The sequence below is a fragment of the Anopheles gambiae genome, chromosome 2 (assembly GCF_943734735.2).
Source record: "Anopheles gambiae chromosome 2, idAnoGambNW_F1_1, whole genome shotgun sequence".
NCBI lineage: Eukaryota > Metazoa > Arthropoda > Insecta > Diptera > Culicidae > Anopheles > Anopheles gambiae.
Genome location: NC_064601.1, coordinates 110,144,003 through 110,163,638, shown reverse-complemented (window position 1 = coordinate 110,163,638; position 19,636 = coordinate 110,144,003). Strand labels below are relative to the sequence as shown.

At 44.6% G+C, this 19,636-nt stretch overlaps 3 protein-coding genes and 1 long non-coding RNA gene across 10 annotated transcripts in view; 2 read left to right on the top strand and 2 right to left on the bottom strand.

The window, feature by feature from the left end:
• LOC1270064 (Krueppel-like factor luna) overlaps positions 1–19,636 on the top strand; it is a 282,587-nt gene that overhangs the window by 162,660 nt on the left and 100,291 nt on the right. The gene's annotated exons all lie outside the window — the stretch shown is intronic.
• On the bottom strand, positions 1,811–2,601 carry LOC1270060 (endocuticle structural glycoprotein ABD-4). The gene is made up of 2 exons (XM_308723.4): positions 2,508–2,601; positions 1,811–2,424 (listed from the first exon to the last, which is right to left on the bottom strand). Exons 1-2 carry the CDS (start codon positions 2,520–2,522, stop codon positions 1,987–1,989), a joined length of 453 nt encoding a protein of 150 aa, XP_308723.3. The 5' UTR covers positions 2,523–2,601; the 3' UTR covers positions 1,811–1,986.
• On the bottom strand, positions 5,725–9,137 carry LOC1270061 (angiopoietin-related protein 2). The gene is made up of 2 exons (XM_308724.5): positions 6,535–9,137; positions 5,725–6,455 (listed from the first exon to the last, which is right to left on the bottom strand). The coding sequence occupies exons 1-2, from the start codon at positions 7,482–7,484 to the stop codon at positions 6,293–6,295; spliced, it is 1,113 nt and encodes a 370-aa protein (XP_308724.5). The 5' UTR covers positions 7,485–9,137; the 3' UTR covers positions 5,725–6,292.
• Positions 14,835–16,366, top strand: LOC133391157 (uncharacterized). Its single transcript, XR_009764638.1, has 2 exons — positions 14,835–15,818; positions 15,985–16,366. It is a non-coding gene; the product is annotated as an uncharacterized LOC133391157 (long non-coding RNA).

The following is a 19,636-nucleotide window of genomic DNA, read 5'->3' as shown; positions in this document are numbered from 1 at the left end:
AATTTCGTACGATAAATTTGGGATTATTGTCTCCCGCCAAGCTTACATGCGGATGTTGCGAAAATTACGCACCCCCCCCCCCCCCCCCCTTCGGCGCATATTGCCGTGGGCTGGTGCCCTTTTGCGAAGCGCGCCCTGTAAGTTTGAGTGTGAGAATCGAATCGTCCCAATGGCAGATGGCAGTAATGCGACAAGCCAATGCCGCGGCAAGAGCAACCATAAATCAGTGCATAATATTGATTCTAATCGCACTGACAGCGGACCGGCCGATCCCAGCTTTTGGGGGAGTGGGTTATGGTGTGTGTGTGTGTGTGTGTGTGTGTGTGTGTGTGTGTGTGTGTGTGTGTGTTTGGAAGCGCTAAGGACAAATTGTTACCATCGGAGCGTGATTAACGGTTTGCAGCCAGCCGATGGATGGATCTCTTCAATAAGCTAAGCTGTGAGTGAGACAATGTCGCTCGTGCTCAGTTGGAAGCTTCAGGGTTAACTAGTTTAGAAGACGGCTTAAGTCAATTAGCTTTCTACTGATCGTTCAATAAACTAAGTACTGTGGAGATTTTTTTGTAATTCTGTGTTAACGCTAGTGACTCAAAGAACATTAGTGGAACACCAAGGATCCTTGAAGAAGTTAGTATGTGTTTATTTATAAGCTAGTGTATTAGTTTTTTGTTGCTGAATTTTCCTTTTTAACATATCTCTTACTTTAATGTTTATATTTATTAAAGTATTTCCCGTGTGGACTACATGAGTGGTCTCCAACCTGTGGTCCGGGGCGTAAACAGACGTGGTTGGCGAAAGATTTGATTTTTTTAAAGTAAAAGCTTGTTTCAATAAATAGCGTTAAATGTTTTCCCACAATTAGGATTAAATTTTTTACAGCCGTGACTAGAATAAAATATTTACATATTTTTGATTAAGAACTTTGAACTAAGTCTATAAAATGTATTCCCTCAACGTGGGGTTAAGATGTGGGTCGTGGGATATGTATTTTCAAAGCTAAGTGGTCTGCGATCCTAAAGTGATTGGAGAGCACTAAATGCACCATTCAAAACAAAGGTTAAAGGTCCTCAAATTTTACAGAATATATAAATATTACTACATTTTGTATTTCAATAGTCGATATATATGGTAAAATTAGACAGAATCACTATTTTTTTAATTAAACCACAAAATACCATGAACACAGAACATCTATGAACTATGGGTTAAAACTTAAAAGTTATCTCCGATTACTTTAAATGCTTCTAGATACTGTTGACTACAAACGATAACAGGAATCTGACTGACTCGTATATAACATATTTTTAATCCAAAAAATCTATCAAAATAATTTGATTTGTCTCTTAAATTCTTAGTTTGAAAAAGTACTGAATGACTTTAATGAAACGTTTCAAAATTTTGATATTTTTATAGCTGACGTAAACCATTATGACGGAATAATATTTAATACACATTTTAAATATTAATAAAATAATTTCGACCTAAGATCTTATTACATATAGGACATACACGACTACTTCGTGTTTAATTTGCATATATCAGTCCAAAACATTTGCAATCTCCAAAAAGTTGAGATCAGATGAAATTAAAATCATGTCCTAGTACCTCAGGATTTCCCGGACCCTTATGACACTTTTCCGTGTTTGTTTTAACTGTTTCTTCAATTTTGGTTTATGACGAAAAAAGTGAATAAACTGTGACACAAACTTAAAGATATGTTCAAACTGTGGATAGTTCTTGGAAATTTCTATACTGTAGATTATTTTTCCCAAACTGTAACCCTTTTTTAAAAAATTTAAACGCACGCAAGTTGTACAAAATCGTTCGAAACATTTTTATTGTTATTTTAAATGTTGTAACTGTAACATAAACATCAGCGGACACCATCTCAACAACGAATCAACCCTTCCTGCCCTGTCCCTGTGGTACCATCTCGATCACAACCATGCGCTTGTCATTTGTGTTGGTTGGCTGTGCTCCGTTGGCTTAGCCCAGAGTGGCCCGTAGCCGTGCGATCTGTGCATCGAGCGCGGCCAGATTGAACTCCTGATCACGCGGCGGATTGGCGCGGATCTCCTCGAGCGACTTCAGCACATGGTCCGGTACTGGCGGCTCGACCGGCAGATGCGCACCCTGCGGCTGGAACCCGTACGTGTCGGCATTGTACGCCACCCGGTACAGCACACCGTCCGGCCCGGTGTACGAGTACTCGCCCGCCGCATTAGCGCCATCGTAGCTAGTCTGCTGCGCCGCGATGCCGTTGCTCGTCTCGTACCGATAGTTGTACGCACCGCTCGGGTCGTGGTTCTGCTCCTGCGCCAGGATGACGGCCTGCGATTCGGCCGTACCGAGCGGCAGCGGTCCACCGAGCCGCTTCTGGGGAGCGGCCAGCACACTGCACACGGTGACCGCGGCCAGGATAAGCTGTTGGGCACGATAAGAGCACGAAGGAGGAAAGAATTAGAACACCGGGAAGGCTTAGAAGAAACGCACGAACACACACTAACCACTTTGCTAAACATGTTTGCGAAATACGTAGACAAGAATAGAACACACTCGCGACTAAACCAAACTATGCGAACGAACGAGCTGACAGTGACTGGTGCCGGTTAGTGCACTTGTCGGCATCTTTTATACACTCTATTGCAATACCCACCGACAGACAAGCTTGCTGGCAGTTGCTGCAAGTTACCAAATTATACGCCTCCCTCTATCCCTTCTCCCCCCTTTTCAGGTGGCCGGTTCCGTGTGAAGCGGGCTGCAGTTAGATTGCCACCCGCGAGAGAAGTATGATTCGCGCCTTCACAACCTTTTGGCCCAGTGAGCTCGCGATGAAGGGGCGCGCGCGCGATGATGATGAATTTTAGTCATCATGCGATCATCCACCCGAACGCCAGCCAACTATCTCCGCGCCGTTCGTTCGTGGGTATTGGTGGGACGCCGGCAGAGAAACCCCGGGCTTCTTGTTGCACCGTAGTCACCGTAGCAAATTAGTCGATTAAATGTCACTCGCGTAAACACGCAATTTGCTCATGAGCCAAGTTGAACGCGTCTGGTGGGAGCTTCCCTTGGGTCTCCACGATTCCAACGCTTCTCAAATAACAAAAAAAAACCTGCGGTCCAAATGTTGACCTCTCCTTCTCCAGTGCGAGCAGCGCGTCGAGACCATTGTTTGAACTCTGGACACAGCCCCACAGCCACCAAGTGGCCCATTTTGTCTGAGCCTGTTATGTCTGTCCGGTGAGAGACGACGCAGACACACAAAACGTCATCAGCAGCCATCTGATCATCAGGGGGATCTTTCGCACATCATTACTTTCGCAACCTTCAGATATTAATCTAAACCAATCTTGTGTACCTTCCCAAAAACGAACGCAAGGCTTTGTGGTGTATCTGTTGTGCCGCTTGGCATTCCATCATTTCGCGACGCCAAATCGGATTTCATTCAGTGCGCTTTTACGAACATCGCCAAAATCGGTACCCGACAGATGTCGATCTTTTGAGTCTTTTGGATCTTTTGGTTGTTGGACAGATTTTTCCACAGATTTGATAGACTTTTGACAGATCGCACAAGCTGATGCTGATGGTCCGAGAAGTATGACGAAAGCAGGGCTTTGTTGGGTCGGGCGACCTGACTCGAATCTCTGTTTCTCTCGGCTCCGAGGTAGGAAAGGTCATGGTTTGCTGGATCCCAAATTCATTTTTGGAGAACGGTTTACATTGCAAAATAAGGCACCCGGCACTCGTCAGTCAGTTTTGACAGTCAGACAATATGTTTTTTTTTCAACAGCGACACGCAATCCGTGTGATTGTCGCTCTTAGTTTCTTGGGAAATGCCAAAGTTCAGAATTAGATGTTCTGCCGGCACTCTCGGCTTGATCTTGCCGTGTTACATATGCGACAAAAACTTAACACGAGATTAAACTAATGATCTGAGAAATTGCGACAAGTGTGCACCGCCTCCTCAGCCACCATCGTCCCTCCATTTCAAACCCTCCCGAAAATAAAACCAATTCACCAACGAAATTCGAATTGAACTTTGAGAATTCAAATAAAGACGCCGGCATGCTGGCAAAAGGTCGCCCTCCACTGTGTGTGTGTGACGTCGTTTCGGCTTCTCAGTTCGCGTGCGCGCCGGCAGAGCAAATGTCAAAATCATGTGAGCTTCTGGGGAGGTCGTGGATATAGATGTAAGCCGAGTCTTCCGCCAGCCAGCCAGAGCTAACCTAATGCCGCCGCGACAGCTAATCGTTACAAATTGGTTTCGTCTCAATTGCACGCTCGCAACACTTCTGGTTCGGAGTTCTTGCTTGCGGGTATCTTGTAGCGGGAGAAGATCGAAAGAGCAACAGAAACGAAAAAAAATACACACAACCAGAGCTCATCTTGTGCACCAAACCCCTCACAGTTGGGGCTCTTTTTTCTTACTACAATCCCGTTCTTTCGTCGTCGTTTGAAGTTGGTGCGCAGGGCACCGATGCGCTGCCAGTTAGAATCCGGTTGTAACAGGGAAGCTGTGAAACTGGCCACCCGGGCGTAAGGCCATGTGCCGTGCCCAGCAGTGCCCCGAAGCATTTATTGAACTATCGAGTGCGCCTCCCTATGCGCCCACGATGCGCTCATGACCCGTACCCCTTTTTTCCTCCGCACACTGCAGGCAGTCATGATCGTCATCTTCGGTCCGGTGGCGGCGACTGTTTGCGGTGTTGCGGCTTATTTCACTTTCAATTAAGGTACACTATTAGCCGGTGACCGTTCGCTCGTTCGAACCGCGTCTTCTTTCAGTCTCGTCGGCTGCGTCTCGGTCGCTGGCGGAATGTTGCAAATCAATATCATCTCAATCCACATTCACGACGTCGGCGAAACAAGTTGATTTTGTATTTGTACCCTCTTCCCATCCCAGCCCCTGTTTACGTCTTTGTGGCGTTGGCTGGCCGGGAATAGCTGGCCGAAGGCGGACGGGCGCACAAATTCTCTCACGGATCTCACCCCTGTTTCGGTTCTCAATCAACACAGCTTTTTGGTGGGGCCAGGGCCAACTGCTTCTTCTACGTCGGCGGCGGGCGGCGACTCGCAAAATTAATGGCAAATGGGCCGAAGGTGCAAATTTGTGTGCGAAGGCACACAACGAAACCAAATCGAGAAAGCCCCTCCTTTGCGGATCGATGATGAGATCCACCCAGAAGAGGAGGGGGGAACGGGGCCGTGTTGGCACTAAAGTTGGGTGTGGGCACAGATGATTGGGACCAAATGGAACGGGTAAAAGGTAAGCGTTGCGCGATTATGTAATTTGTTTTGCACTTTGTTTCACCAAAAGCAGTACTACCGCAGGCAGTTTGAACTGGAATCGATCCCTTCGGACGGCACACGCATCTACAACAAGTTCTCGTAAGCCCAAGCTTTTCTATGCGATAACGTATCACTTTAATGGGAATCGGATGATCCCTCATCAGCAGCTCCGTTTTGGGGTGTGCGAAGGAGCTTAGTTACGTTCATCTGTCAAACCACCCGGAGACCCAGTTTGTGCCCCTTAAAGGCCACGTGACATGCCTCTGTTTTTTTGTGTTGCTGTTGGCTGTGGAAAACAATTCACTTACGCATCCCGAACACGTTTCGGTAATTTTTGTGTGCTGATATTATTTATTACCCCAAGCGGTGTGTTGCTGGGCCTTCGTTTTTGTTCTTTCAAGAAAAGCCCACCGAAAGAAGGGTAGACGAAACGACTCCGCTTTTCCACCGCTCCTGTTGCTACTGGCAATTCTTCAATATATTCCACATTTGTACCGAAGACGTGAAAACCCCATTTCGTGCGTTTTTTGGCGGGGGACAAGAGGAGAAACGATTGGAATTCTGGAAAAGAGCCGGGTGACGAAAGCAGAAACAATCCTACACGATCCGGGTTTTTTTTCATGGGGACTTGCTTCTAGTGTTGGTCTCTTGCTCGAAGGCGCGACAATACCGTCCCGGCTAGATTATGCGTATCCGTTTCCACTTCGTTCCGGCTCGTTCCATCCGGTTGCTTTCGGTTGCTTCTATTCTAGCTGCTCGCGTGTACGCTCTCTAGGGTCATGCATCGAGAAAAGGAAGCGTGATCCCAAGTTTGCAAGAAGGATGCAGGGGTAGGATGACGATTTGGTCCAATCAAACCGAATTTGGTGATCGAAAATTCGATATTCGCTGCGTGCTTTGTGCGTTAATGTTTTGTAGCTGTATTCGAAACACTGTCTCAGTGCCAACAATTAGGGGTTGGCTTAGTCCGGGGATGGATGGTGTTAAAGAGCCTTCTTTTGTTTTACACTTCGATGATTCGGTGTTTTCCATCGTGATCAATCTTTTCCAACGGTCGCACCATCATTCGCGTTGCCTGCAGCGACTCGAACGAACCGCGGAACGTGTGCCATATGATACCACCACGGTAGGAATGCTTTCCGATTAGATAGCGCCCATTCAGATGCCTAAAACGAACGAACGAAGAACCGGCAGGATAGATTATTTCAGATCCTTCCGACCAAACCTTCGCGCCTATCTACTTACGCATCGTAACACTGCAGAAACCACCACGCACCGTGATAGTACGACGGACAATCGTTCGCCGTGTGGTCGTACGTGCTAAAGTTCATGCCCTTGTGAAGCACCAGCGAATCGCCGGCCGTCCCCGTACCCCGGCCCAGATGCTTGAGCGCATAGTTTTCACTCTCATCGCCGATGAGGAAATCGTTGTAATGCTCGAACGCCGTCACACCCTGGAAGTCTTCCAGCTCGACCAGCAGCTCGTAGTGCGGGCCCGAGCTCAGCAGCCGGTGCAGCTTCTCGAGCCCGAGCCAAAACTCGCCGCCCAGATCGCCGAACCCGTCGCGATACTCCGTCCAGTTGCGGTAGAAATCGACCGTACCATCGTACCGCTGCTGGAAGACGAGCCATCCGTCACCGTACAGCCGGTTGTTGGCGCTGACCGACCGCACGAAGAATGACCCATTCTCGCGCCCGTCCGGGTTGTGCTCGTACTCCTCGGAGCCGTGGGCAGCGGCTCGCAGCTGGTGCTCCAGTCGGGCCACCTTTAACTCCCGCGAGCTGGACACGTTTGCAAACTGGTCGACCACTTGCTGCTGTCCGTGAAGGATGTCTTTAATGTCGTTGCGCAAGTCCTCACATTCCATCCCGTCCTTAGGTTTAGGAAGTAGTGCACTTATCCAGGTGGAGATGTCGTGCTTCAATTCCCGTTCGCAGAAAGCGCTCGTTTCGAGCAGTACACGTTCCAGCATGATTTCGAACTTGCTCGCAAGGTACTCGAGACTTTGGTCAATGTGCAGCTTCAGGTCAATCATCTGCAGCTCCATCTGGGCAGCGTTGATGGTTGACTCCGCAGCCGAGGCGACGGTATGCAACGGCATGCCAACGTTCATGTCCGTATTCATCCAGCCTTCGATCGCTACGCCCAGCTGCAGCACACAAACACAAATCACAAACCCGCGTGACGATGCCATTATTGAGACTAGGTGTAACAGGGCGATAAAAGGTGCATTATATACGAATATTGGGGCGCCGCCCCAACCGCTAGCACCCTTTTTTCGCAATTTTAATTAAAGCGCGATAACTGATTCGGAGCTATTTGAAGTGAAAAACAAAACAGCAACACGATTGTGCAATAGCAAGAAGGTGGAATTGGTGTATAATGCTAGGTTGTTTTGCATCACGTCGGCTCATTAAAGAGTTCGATCAAAGAGAACTGATCTAAGTTTTATTAAATGACTTCTGTCGTTAATCCAGTGCTTGTGAGTGCGGCTTGGTCCATACCAATTTTGCAACTCAGAACAGGAATGTTGTTTCACTGAGCTTTGACGGACACACGACATAAATAACTTGATACTGACTCATCTCAAATCGCCTTTCTGTTTCTTAGAACTTCTTCCACTCAGCTTGTAAACCAGTACCATCAAATTAACTCCCTTATCACCGGCCATCATCCGGGTGACAGTTTGCGAAAATTAATGACCTAAAAACGACCCCAAATCGAACAGTCATTCGGCCACAATTAAAACACTGTCCGCACACAGTCCCAGAGGAGTGACTTTCTTTCCCGAAAACGAAAATGCTGATACTCTTTTGGAAGAGCCATCAAAACTTTGGCCCAATCACACACAGCCACAAGCTTGCAAGCTGTATTGATTGGTTTTGGTAGCAAATTGTCACGACCGTGAAAATAGAAGCTGTCGCAAACTGGCAGCTGGTTTTTTCCACCTACTTACAATTTGAATTTCATCGCCGGTGTACACCATTTTTCATCATTTTCCGTCACGTTTTTCCTTGAACGAGCAATCTATTTCGGCAAGTAGAAGGGTCGTGGTTTTCCGTTTTTCGTCGTGGAAGCTCATCCAGTGGAATGGCAATCTTCAATCATTCGCTTTATGAGTTATGGAAGTTTCATAGCGTGCAGCCTTTTTTCGTGCCTCCTTTTCCCTCTTTATTGGCGTTTTTCGGAGACGGTTCGGATGCTAAACAAGGTATTGATTTATTTAGCTTTTGAAGCTGAAAAATTGGTTTAATAAATCGGAGGAAGAATCAATTTCTACTGCCTACCGCACACGATGGTGACCTTTGTCGAATAATGCTTCGCCGGATAGAGTTTGTACTAGTGCTATTGGATTTGATTTCATTGTAAGCGTTATTTCCTCGTTATTGACCGTTTTCTTACCACTGATTTATTGTTCATTTTATTAAAATACTGCAACTTTCAATTAAATCGAACAAAAAGCTTGCAACAATCTTAAATATTAAGCTAGCTTCATTGCAACAACGTATCAATAGCGCCTTTAACATTCCATCATAGTCATTTATTTGTTTCCAATCATTGCTTCTCATACGGCCACATATTGTACGGGCCACAGACGCGTCTGAGTACCTCTCGTACCTCAGAGAATTCCACGTGAGTAGCGGAAGCATATCGGAAAAACGGTAAACCAGACCATCCACGAGAGTTCAACGATGAAAAGTGGTCCCCAGGATCGATGAGCCATTGGAACGTTGAACTCCATCGCTGCAGCTCCTTCGAACTCACAGGCGCAGTGCACACTGTTGGGCTGCTGCATGGCACAGGGTGGCCAAAACAATCCGATATAATGTATAATTTTCAACAACAAAAAAAATCTATTTCTATCTTAACATACTTTTTCAAACACATCCTTTATCCATTTTATGCACTCCCAAACACATATGCCGCTGCGATTGATGGAAGAGTTTGGTACGGGTTTTATCACTTTCAGTCAACTGTTGTTTGCTGATTATGATTTGATACGGTCCTTTCTTTCGTTTTGAATAACCAGCCGGAAAAGCCCTTTCTATTTTCTTTCACTACGTGTACCGAGTGTGTGTGTGTGTGTAGAGAAATCTGCATTATGAAAAATAATAATGGCTGCCGCTCTTGTCTCCTTTTCTCCTCCCTCCTCGGTAGGTAGGTCCACACTTGTGCGCTATTCATTTCCTCATTTTGATGTATCGTATGTGTTTGAAGTGGCAGCCAACTGGTGGCTGGCACGTCCCGGTTTTGTTCCTGGCATTTGCGATAGCTCCCGAGCGAACGCTAGACTGTGCGGGTAGTAGCATCGACGAAGAATGCTTCAAACGTCTGCTCCTTCCTGCTACCAAACATCGGGCACTGCTGCGGATAACTTTCCCTCTCGCTCGTGTCGTTTTTTTTTCACTCTATTCTATTCCTTTGGGACATACTGATGAAGTTTCTCTTCTCGATTGCTTTTTTCTTGTGTTGTTATACCTCCAGTTCCATCAACATTACCTCCGGCATGGCAGGGCTCCGTATGTGTGTGTGTTTCAGCACGAGCACGATAGGGCACGATCACAGCCGCGCACAGTGAAAACGAATCCATATCCACCAACCATTCCTTCAGCGCTCACCGTTCCGCTAGCTTCCGTAGCTGTGACGTTTTTCAATGCTCATTTTCCATTTCTCGGCTTCGGTGCTGCTTGCAGGTTGCAGAAAAACGTTCCCGAGCTTTTCTCGCACCGTCTGCCGGTTGTGGCGTGAAAGGGTTCCAGTCCCTCTCCACCGCTGGAAGGGCTGGGAAGCAATAGTAGCATTATTATGAATTATTGTATGCTCTATCATAATAGAAAATCATTTCATATGCAGTTTGCGTTCATGAGGGGGTCCGTTTTTTCTGTTTTTCCTCTCGCCAGGGTCTCCTTTTCTTCATCCGAAACGGTTCGTTGGGTTGAGGAAACATATACAGCCATGCCGGCGTGTGTTTGAGGACTTTTCTACTATTTCAACATAAACCCGTACCGAACCGGGTTGCATTAGAAGATGAAACAAAATGGCACAAGAAAATGAAGCAGTTTGATGGATTTCAGCCGAAGACACACCCGGCCCCTAGTTGAAGAAGTTCCGGTTTGACCGACAGGCTCAATACATCTTCCGAATTGGGTGCTTTTTTATGCCTGTCTGATCAAATATTTAATATTTCCCACGTCCGACACTGTATCGGAAAGCTGAGCGCAGATGTTATCTTATCTCACATTGGTAACGAATTTAATATTATAAGCTGATAGCGGAACGTTTGAGCTAAATCGACGCTATTGCCACCCATTCCGATCGTTCTTATCATATTGAAAAGCTTGCAATAGAATAAAAAAGCTTCCCTTAAAAGGCACAATCATCGTGCATGGCGGGTTTTGTTTTCTCGCCCTAAAAACCCCCCTACCACCTCCCTCACAGTGTACTTGCCTTCCCGTCATGCGTATGGTACATTTTGGATGTGTTTAGTATAGGAGCCTTTGATTTATGCTTCGTTCGGTTTTTGGTTTTCGATCGGAGCGACATTTTCTTTGCCCGCACGAGGGGTACAGCGGCGGAACAGGCTTGCAGGCTCGCAGGCTGGGCATAAATAGACGAATACTCTTCTTGAAAGGAAAACATATCCCTTTTTTGACGAAACAAAACATCGGCGAGAGCGCTCTGGCTGGGGGGAGTTGGAGTTTTTGCGTTTCGTTCCCTGCTCTCAGCCTTCTCCATGGTTGGAAAGCACACAAAATAAGGGGCTAGGGCATGTAGGTGGGCAATCATTATCATAACGGCATCATAAACCGTTCGGGTATTGTGTTCTCGGAAAGTGAGCACTGGAGCCTGCTTGATCCGGTCGACCCGGCCCCGACAGTGCCGTAGTTCAAATATTTCAACATTTTAGGCGCTTTGGATGTTGGTTCGCCCAAAAATAGACGCACACGCTTATGGCAATAGGAAAATATTAAACAAGCTGCCTGTGTGTGTGTGTGTGTGTGTGTGTGTGTGTGTGTGTGTGTGTGTGTGTGTGTGAGAGAGAGTGTATGTGCAGAACGGTACAAAGGTATCGCTTTTCTGTATCGTGCAAAGTCGGTATCGATGAAAGTGGTGGTGATGTTACGGCTTTGTTTTGTTTCTTTCGAGAAGAATGATGTACTTAGTATTAATAACGCATAACGAGCAGAAGGGAGCAGAAGAGCACAAAAGCGTTAGTACATCGAGAGCGATTTGGCACTACGGTACGTGTGCTAAACCGGTTATTTTACGTTGAGCGGGATGGGAGGGTTTTCTTCAAAATCTTGCAAACGATCAATGTTATGATTTTTTTGGATTTTGCACGCATTAAGACAAGTGCTCTCGATTAGAGGAGGAAAGTAGATTATTTAGGACAGTTTTTTTATAGCTTTAATTGAGCGTTAAAACTTGATCTACTGGATTAATAGAATAAAACAAGACGATAGAAAGATTCAAAGAATCAACACAGATTTTTGAAAATAATTCAAGAACTCTTTTACTTTTTCTATTTTTTTTCAATTCTTGTAAGAAATAAACGATTCTAAAAAAGTTGTTTTCGTATGACTTTTGACATACGTATATTTATTGAAGTTGTATCGAAGACTCCATACAAAATCATTCGTTTCAAGAACTTTATATTTCAGTCATTCAAATGTTAACACAAATATTTTTGTAATTTTTCAAGCAAGGTTAACTATGGTTTAAGACGATGTTATGTATTTCTACTCTTTTAAATCCAAACAAAAAAGATTATTATAAAATGCTTGTTTCTTTTACAAAATGTGTTGAATTGCAATAAAGTGGAAGGCTACTGTAAAATATGTAGCTGTGGAAAATACAACCTCGGTTGAACAGACACTGTTGAACAATTTCAGTTTTCTCATTCAATGATCTTAATATTCCAATGATTATCAGCACCTTAAAAGTTCCATAATTGAGGACATTCACAGTTTTATTTTTAATTTCAATTAAGGAGATCCTGTTAAAAACTGCCCAGAACCAAGCTCTTATCATAACCTTATTTGAAACGACTTATTTAAATAAAATCCATCGTCAAGAAGCTTATGTACGAACCTTTGGTACACTTACCCGAGCACTTGATACTGTGCTATGACATCACTGACCTAGTCCGACTTGATTTGATAAAAAAAGCTTACTTTAGACGTAGCATAACCTTATTATTTTCGAGCACATTTAATAAGTTGGTTCATGCTATTTCATCGGTTAATGCAGTCCAACCAGGGTTCTTATCGTTTTGAAAATCCTTGCCCAAAGAAATACCAATTTTAAATAAATTACCATTTTATCAGACAGACAAATCAAGTCATCACACACCTCTCGGATGTTCCTCTCAAGCCATGTCACCATAAAGCGTCATGCCTTTTCGATAAATATTATAACCCACTCGCACACTGACATAATCCGACCGAGTATCGATAAAAGCATATCGCAACAATGCCTACAGGGCCTGAGCTCTTTTATATAGAATTTTACCATACCATTCGTGCAAGCGTAGTACTATCGGCATGTTTTGGGTGCTCAATTCACACCAACCACTTGCCAACGTGTGGCGTGCAGGGTAGCGACCGTTTAGGCCATTAGTTCTTTTGTCGGTCACGAGCGATAAACGCGCGGCAACCGCGCAAAACCTCTTAGCCTGGCCCGGAAAATAGAATTCATCCATTTGCGCATCCCCGCGGACAGCGCGAACGACACAGATGCAGGCGCAAAAGTACAGCCTGCCAGATCGTGCCCAGTTTAGGCGGAAGCTTGCACGCTCCCAAAAGGGAGCAAAAGAAGAAAAAAAGAAAAAAAAAACACACACACCTCCCCCAGGGCGGGCAAGATTGGTAAACGCGGTGCAAACGATCGTTCGAATGTAATTCATTTGTTAACATAAATTAGAGCGAAAATATTCCGACAGGAATAAATTATCCTTTTGGGGCAAACGGTGCCGGCAACGCGAGTTTTGCCAATTCTTCCGCCCGCCATTCTTCTTTCCCCCTTTGCCCTATGCCACTCGGGTGGGAGAAAAAAAAGGACTCCATACTTTATGTGTAGGGTATGGGTAGAAAATCGGATTTCGGGGAAAACAGGACCCCCGTTTAGTGCATGGACATAACAGACAGAGCGAGAGAGATAGTAGAAAACGGGAGAAAATTCTGTTTGAAACAGAATTCTAGGACACGATTCACAGATTCACAACCCACTCCCCCTCTCTCTCTCTCTCTGCCAAACCAACGATGTTCTACAGTGCTTGGTGCACTGTAGAAAGCTAGTACCGCAGAGTAATGCTTTCTGTCTGGGCGACAAAATCCGTTGTCACCGTGTTTTTCAGTCCCGACCCGACCCCAAAACCTGTCCGCTGCATGCAAAAACTATTATCATACATATGCCACTTTGTGTGCGGTTGTGGGTGGTTGGTGGACGAGAGTGCCCTCACGCCCCTTGTTTGTGTTATGCCGTGCATCTGTGTGGCTTAAACAGAAGAAGTAGCCGCTGGGGTACGGCGTACGGGAGGTGGAAATGTATCCTCGTACAAATTTGTTCGCACCCTGGATAAAGTGGTGCATAAAAAAACACACACACACACAGGGAAAGGTCAACGAATGAAAAGCATTTTTATCACCCTCAACCCCGGGCGGGAGCTTGCATCCCGGGCGCCCACCCCGTTTCGGACTTGGGAGTTGCATCATTTTAATTGTTCTCACCACCCTTCACTACCATTTTGGCCACTGTTTCTGTCATATCGCTCAAACTTTCGCCCCGAATGGGGTGTGCAAACCTGTGTTCGTGTGTTTGTGTGTGTGTGTTTGTGTGAGTATTTCATTGTACGCGTTTGTTCCGTACGTGCTGGCGGGTGAGATGCGAACACATTTTTAGCAACACCAACATACCACCGATTCGCTGCTGCTGCTGCGCTCCGTTTGTTTGCTTGCCAAATATCTGTTTTATTTGTTCTGCCGCGTGATCAACGGTACATAAGCGAGCCTTTCACTCGTGCTTTAAAACGCGCAAAGTGCTAGTGTGTGTGTGTTTGTGTATTTTTTTGTATTTTAATTTGATTTCGGCAGATTGTGATGGCGCTGCGCGCCTTCCGCCAAGCATTGGAGGTGGATTTTTTGTTTTAAATCTATGCGATACGAAGTGGGAACCAAATTAGCAGCCTCGTTGAAATCAACTTCCTTTTTTTTGTTTTTTTTTTTTTTTTGTCAAATGCGTATTACGGAAGCTTTCCGCTAGTACAACGTTTCATCTCTAAACCTAAGCAGAATGAAGCACAGCGTTTCTATCTGCTTTGGTCAACCATACTATCAAGCTAACAAAATAGGTTGTTAAACTATGAACTCTCTCTCTTTCTTCCTATCTCTCTCCTACTTTTTCTCTATCTCTCTCTCTCTCTCTCTCTCTCTTTCTCTCTCTCTCTCTCTCTCTCTCCCGCGGGGCACATTTACAAACTATCCTTGTTATGCGGGGAGGGAGCGGGCGATTAATGCACCCGGTGCTTCCAGGGCATACACTAAAGTTTGCTGTCCCGGATAGCCTTAGCGCCGGACAGCCGGAAGCAGTTACGAACAGAACAGAAACCACATTGTGCAAACTACATTACAGGAGTTACTGTTTGTTGGTTCTGTTTTTTTTTTGCACTCTTCATCCTGCACATGGTTTTTGTTAGGAAATGTATAAGCAAAAGCGTGTGCGGATGAACCTGCCACTAACTTACATCAATTTAATTTCGACAGCCACTTTTCGCCTGGCAGAGCATCTAATCGGAACGTGCAGCTAACAAACAAACTATTTCCTCTGTCGGGTGGGTTGTGTGTAGTTCATGCAAGGTTTTGGAGTGCAAGTGCATATAGTTTGATGGCCCGTTTTAGAGAGCATTAATTGCTCTGAAAAGTTGTCTGGAACAGCGTAGAAATTTTAATGAGATTAAACATGAAACTAGGAAAATCCCCCTTATTCACGACAGCCTTTTTTTTGGTGTAAATTTTCCAGTTTATTCTGACCCATTGGGCCGAATGTTACGAGACCTGAGACCATTGCTATTTTCAATCTAAAACAAATGACATTTAAAATCACCTGATATATAGTTATGTGGCATTGGACACCAGCACGTGGCACGACACAATGCTTTACCATATTGCAGCGCGACACATTCCATCTCTTCTAGTTCCCACGGGCGCGCATCATCGGACACCAGCCGGGCCGACAACGCAGACAGCACGGTCGCGCGACATCGGACACCAGCCGGACGCAGACAGCTCCCTCAAACATACACCGCCAACCGAGGTAGAATTAATGTGAGAGTTTAGTTTTAGTTTAGAACTCATCGGAGTAACATTTAATCTTTTTGAATAAAAAGCCGCATAATAAATGTACACCGCATAATTATATACTTAGATTAACAATCTTTTTGCAATGAATCATTACTAAATGTTTTACAAGGAATATTCATTCTTATGTTTGAATTATAATACTTTTCACTCCAAGTCTGCAAATCTCTTCTGTAAGAAAAGCAATTACTTCTTATTATAAAATGACCGCTTCTTCTTTCACCAGTTGCTAATTTCGCATTCCACTTCTGGTTCATTCCATTCCAAGAATCTTAACCATCCATTAAAACGCAAAGCATAACTAATAGCATCGTGTTTTCCATTCTTCTTCAATTCCAGGTAATTTTCCTATCGAACCCGGCTACTACTTCACCAGGACCGGTCGGAAGCACTCGATCGCCTCCCGACTTTTTACCCCGGAGTACGTAGATGACGTCCAGCAGCATCTTTTTGTGCTGCTCTTTTCTCAGCAGCGTTGGTGGGCAGCTCACATAATGGTGGAAAATTATTCCAACGCTTCAGGCGAAGGTGCAAAAGCAACTTCGCACAGTATCAACAACAGTGGCAGTAGTAGCGCACACGTAATGCAAAACAAAGCTGCCAACATTCAGAGAAATGAATGTTATTTTTTTGTTCAACTCATATTTCCCCCAAAACCAAAAGCAAAAAGTATGCAACATTGACCATGTCCCTGCTTCGCTGAAGCGCTTTGATCTCTGCACCTGAATGGTATTTGCTTTTTTGTTACAGCGTTAGGGATGCTTTGCTGTTGCTGCAACTCTGACTGGGAAGAAAGAATGTTTGTTGTTGTGTTATTTCAGGAAAGAAAGCATGACACATGTCCGCAGGGGTCAGTGAAGCTGCCGGAGCTTCCCCAAAAGCTGTTGCTTGTGTTCACTCACCCATTGGTTTGTAATTATTCGATTGACATGCTTTATCAACGGTGACATCTTTACCCCGAAGCGCCACACTGTAAAGAGGTTCAGCAAAATTAGGTCAACGAAAGCTTCATTGTCCCACTGTTGATGCCCTTTTGAACTTGGTGCCCCGGGAACTTGGAGAACTTTGCCTTCTTTCGCAAAATGTGAGAGGCCAAATTGCTGGAAGGGCCAAACTTGTCGTTTGACTGGCTTTGTTCGGTGTTCCATCGACAGTCTCATTAGTTACTTTAAAGGCTTTATTGTCGATCCGTCTAAAAATGGATGTCAAGGTATTTTTGGAATTGTTTTGTAGGTCAAAGATATCCTGAGGTTTTTTATTTTGTTTTGTTTTTGGACAATTAGTTACTGATAAATAATCGAAAAAAATGTTTAAAATTGCAATGTATTCTCTTGTGTTATTTCATCTTAAATACATAATCAGCTCGCTTGTCCAACATCCATTCCATTCCAACTTGTAGCTCCCATAAAAGCTCGCTCATCAGACCTCAATCCTCAATCATCCGGCCATAATCTATGCTACGCTTCCCTGTACAACAGACAAGCGGGGGACCAAATTATTCAAACATCCATCATCCATCTTCCACCTCCCATTGAATCCTCAATCGCCACACCATTTCAAATAAAACCACGCTCCCGCGCTACCACCACACCATGTCGCTGGTTGTGCTTAAGAATTATTTCCTTTTTCAATTGCCAAATCATAAAACCATCCGTGTGCGGTTCGTGGTGGAGTTACAAAATAATAATAAAAAAAGAGCGCACGCACACCACGCTTAGCTCATAAACGGATGAATGGTGGCGTGCGTGTCTGAGCATTCCCGACGCTGGTTAACGAGAATGTATGATCGGAACAGAAACCGAAATATGCTACACCTCTTTACGTGACGAATGGTTCGTGGTGGTGGTGTGGTTGACAAACTTAGGCGGTAGGAAATTGCGTTCGCGTGTGCCAAGGATTGTCATAATCCTTGGGAAGGTTTTTTCCCCGGTTTCGTTTCCACTTCTGCTCAGTGTTTTTGTGTGCCGTGGCTGTGACGGATAGAACTTCCCAAACCATTCCACCAAGATGTACCATTATTACTGTGGTAGTAGTAAGAGGCGCAAAAATGGGGCGCCATCGCAGCATCGCCACAGGGGTCAGGAAACCGGTTGGGGCGTGCGGTTGTGGAAATTATGCTTTCACTGACCCAGCGCGGTTAGCGCTGATGGTTGCTTTTACTGTCCCCACCCCAACACAACAGGATGCACTAAGCCACCCGAACGGGCACATAAAAACGTTCCCGGTGGATGCGTGTGTGTTCCATCTTGTTGACAACTGTGTGTCCCTCGCGCGCCTGTGGTGGCTTTTTTACAGCCTAACCTTCTCCGATACTGCCGTTCGACCACAGTAATGGTCATTATATTTTCCGCACCGAGTCTGAACTCGTTGGGAAGCGCCAAGACAGGAGGATTTTACCGTCCGACTTGGCTTGGAACAGACAAACAACTTAGTCTTTGAGTTCTTGTGCTTGAAAGTCGATTTATTCATGCTTATTCCTAACTTATATACTAATTTTCTGCTGATCGATCGCGATCAGCAGTTTTTATTTGGTCGATATTGTTTACATTAGATTTGCTTACAATTGTTTTCGTTCGGTCGGTCAGTTCCCAGGCCGTGATGACCTAATTATGCGGCGCTGTCATCAACATCCTGACCCCCGTAATTCCTCGTAGAGGGGTTACTATTTGGTGACGGTTTAAACGGCGGGGGGCGTAAAGTGTACATTTTAGCTCGTACTTGTTTGATAATAAATGCTATGGTTATTCCTAATATTAAAGTGGCGACGCAGGCTATTGTACTTGTAATTATGATCTATATTTGTTTCTTCTTTTTGCTCTGCGCTTAAATTCAGTATTTTGGCCAGCGGCTTGAAATACATTTTTGTTTCTACAGCTTCAATTTTCATGGTTGGCTGGATTTCTATGTTCTTGGTCTGTATTTTACAGTCTTGGCTAAGTGTTATTACCCCAGCTTGATACGCGGGATGTGTCAGTGTTTTGTTACATTTGAGGTATATTTCGTTAGGATGAGAAGAGTAGTATAGGATTTTGTTCGGCTGGGAGAGCTTTACAAATTTGGTTATTGAGTTTTTAATTGGTTTTATACCACACAAGCATTCTGTTTTTATATGTCTGAAAGATGAGGATATACAATCCAAATTTCTTCTAACGGCTACATCGGAGGACACGTGATGAGTGCTATTGTATCGCGTAATATCTGTAGGGTATATATAGTGTATATCGTTTATAGCTATTACATTTTCATCTAAGTCCAGAGTTGTAAAGTTTTTTAGGTTTGGTATTACAGTGATATGGAATATTTCGAATCTCTCTTGCGAAACGATGACGTTTTCAATATGTACTATTATTTCTCCCCTAAATAACTCTTTGCTAGAAATTCGGGGGTGGTCAAGAATTATATACCCATCGGGTAACCTTGATTGTATCTTCTCGGAAATTTTCGTCGAGTCGAATATGCTAAGGGGCTGGATTTCTAACTCTAGATACCTTGTCGTAATGTATTGTACTATGTCTTCAGCTAGCATGATTGTTTCTGTGACATGCTTTATAAGTACGTTTTTTTTGTTTTCATTGAAGCTTTTATTAAGACTCTTAATACCTTCGTTCATGTGGTCTATTTTCATATTAAGTTTGTTTCTAAGTCTGTCACCCTGCTTGATTTTATGAGTCATGTCTTCCGATATATGTTTCAATTTCTGGTCTTCAGAAGCTCTAAAGAGGGCTAACTGTTCGTCAATATCGTCTTCTCCAAAAAGAATACCTTTCAAAAATCCAAATATGCCGCTAGATCGTTTGGTTCGTCTTTTTACTGCAGTCTGTGAGAGTTGAAGTGCGTGTCGAATGTTTTGTTGTAATGTCAATTTCAAATTTAGAAGATTAGTGTCTATGTCGCTCAGTGCCTTGAATACTGTGGTCACCTCTTTCTCCATTGTCAGTAAAGTCTCTGTGTCATTTTCGGGGTGTATTTTCGTGTGGAAGGTTGTTTCCCA

Excerpts from the sequence above, each read along its gene's own strand:
- LOC1270061 (XM_308724.5), bottom strand. The coding sequence starts at position 7,484 with ATGGCATCGTCACGCGGGTTTGTGATTTGTGTTTGTGTGCTGCAGCTG. Across the intron at positions 6,456-6,534 it reads TTTCTGCAGTGTTACGATGC|GCATCTGAATGGGCGCTATC; the intron begins GTAAGTAGATAG and ends CGTTCGTTTTAG.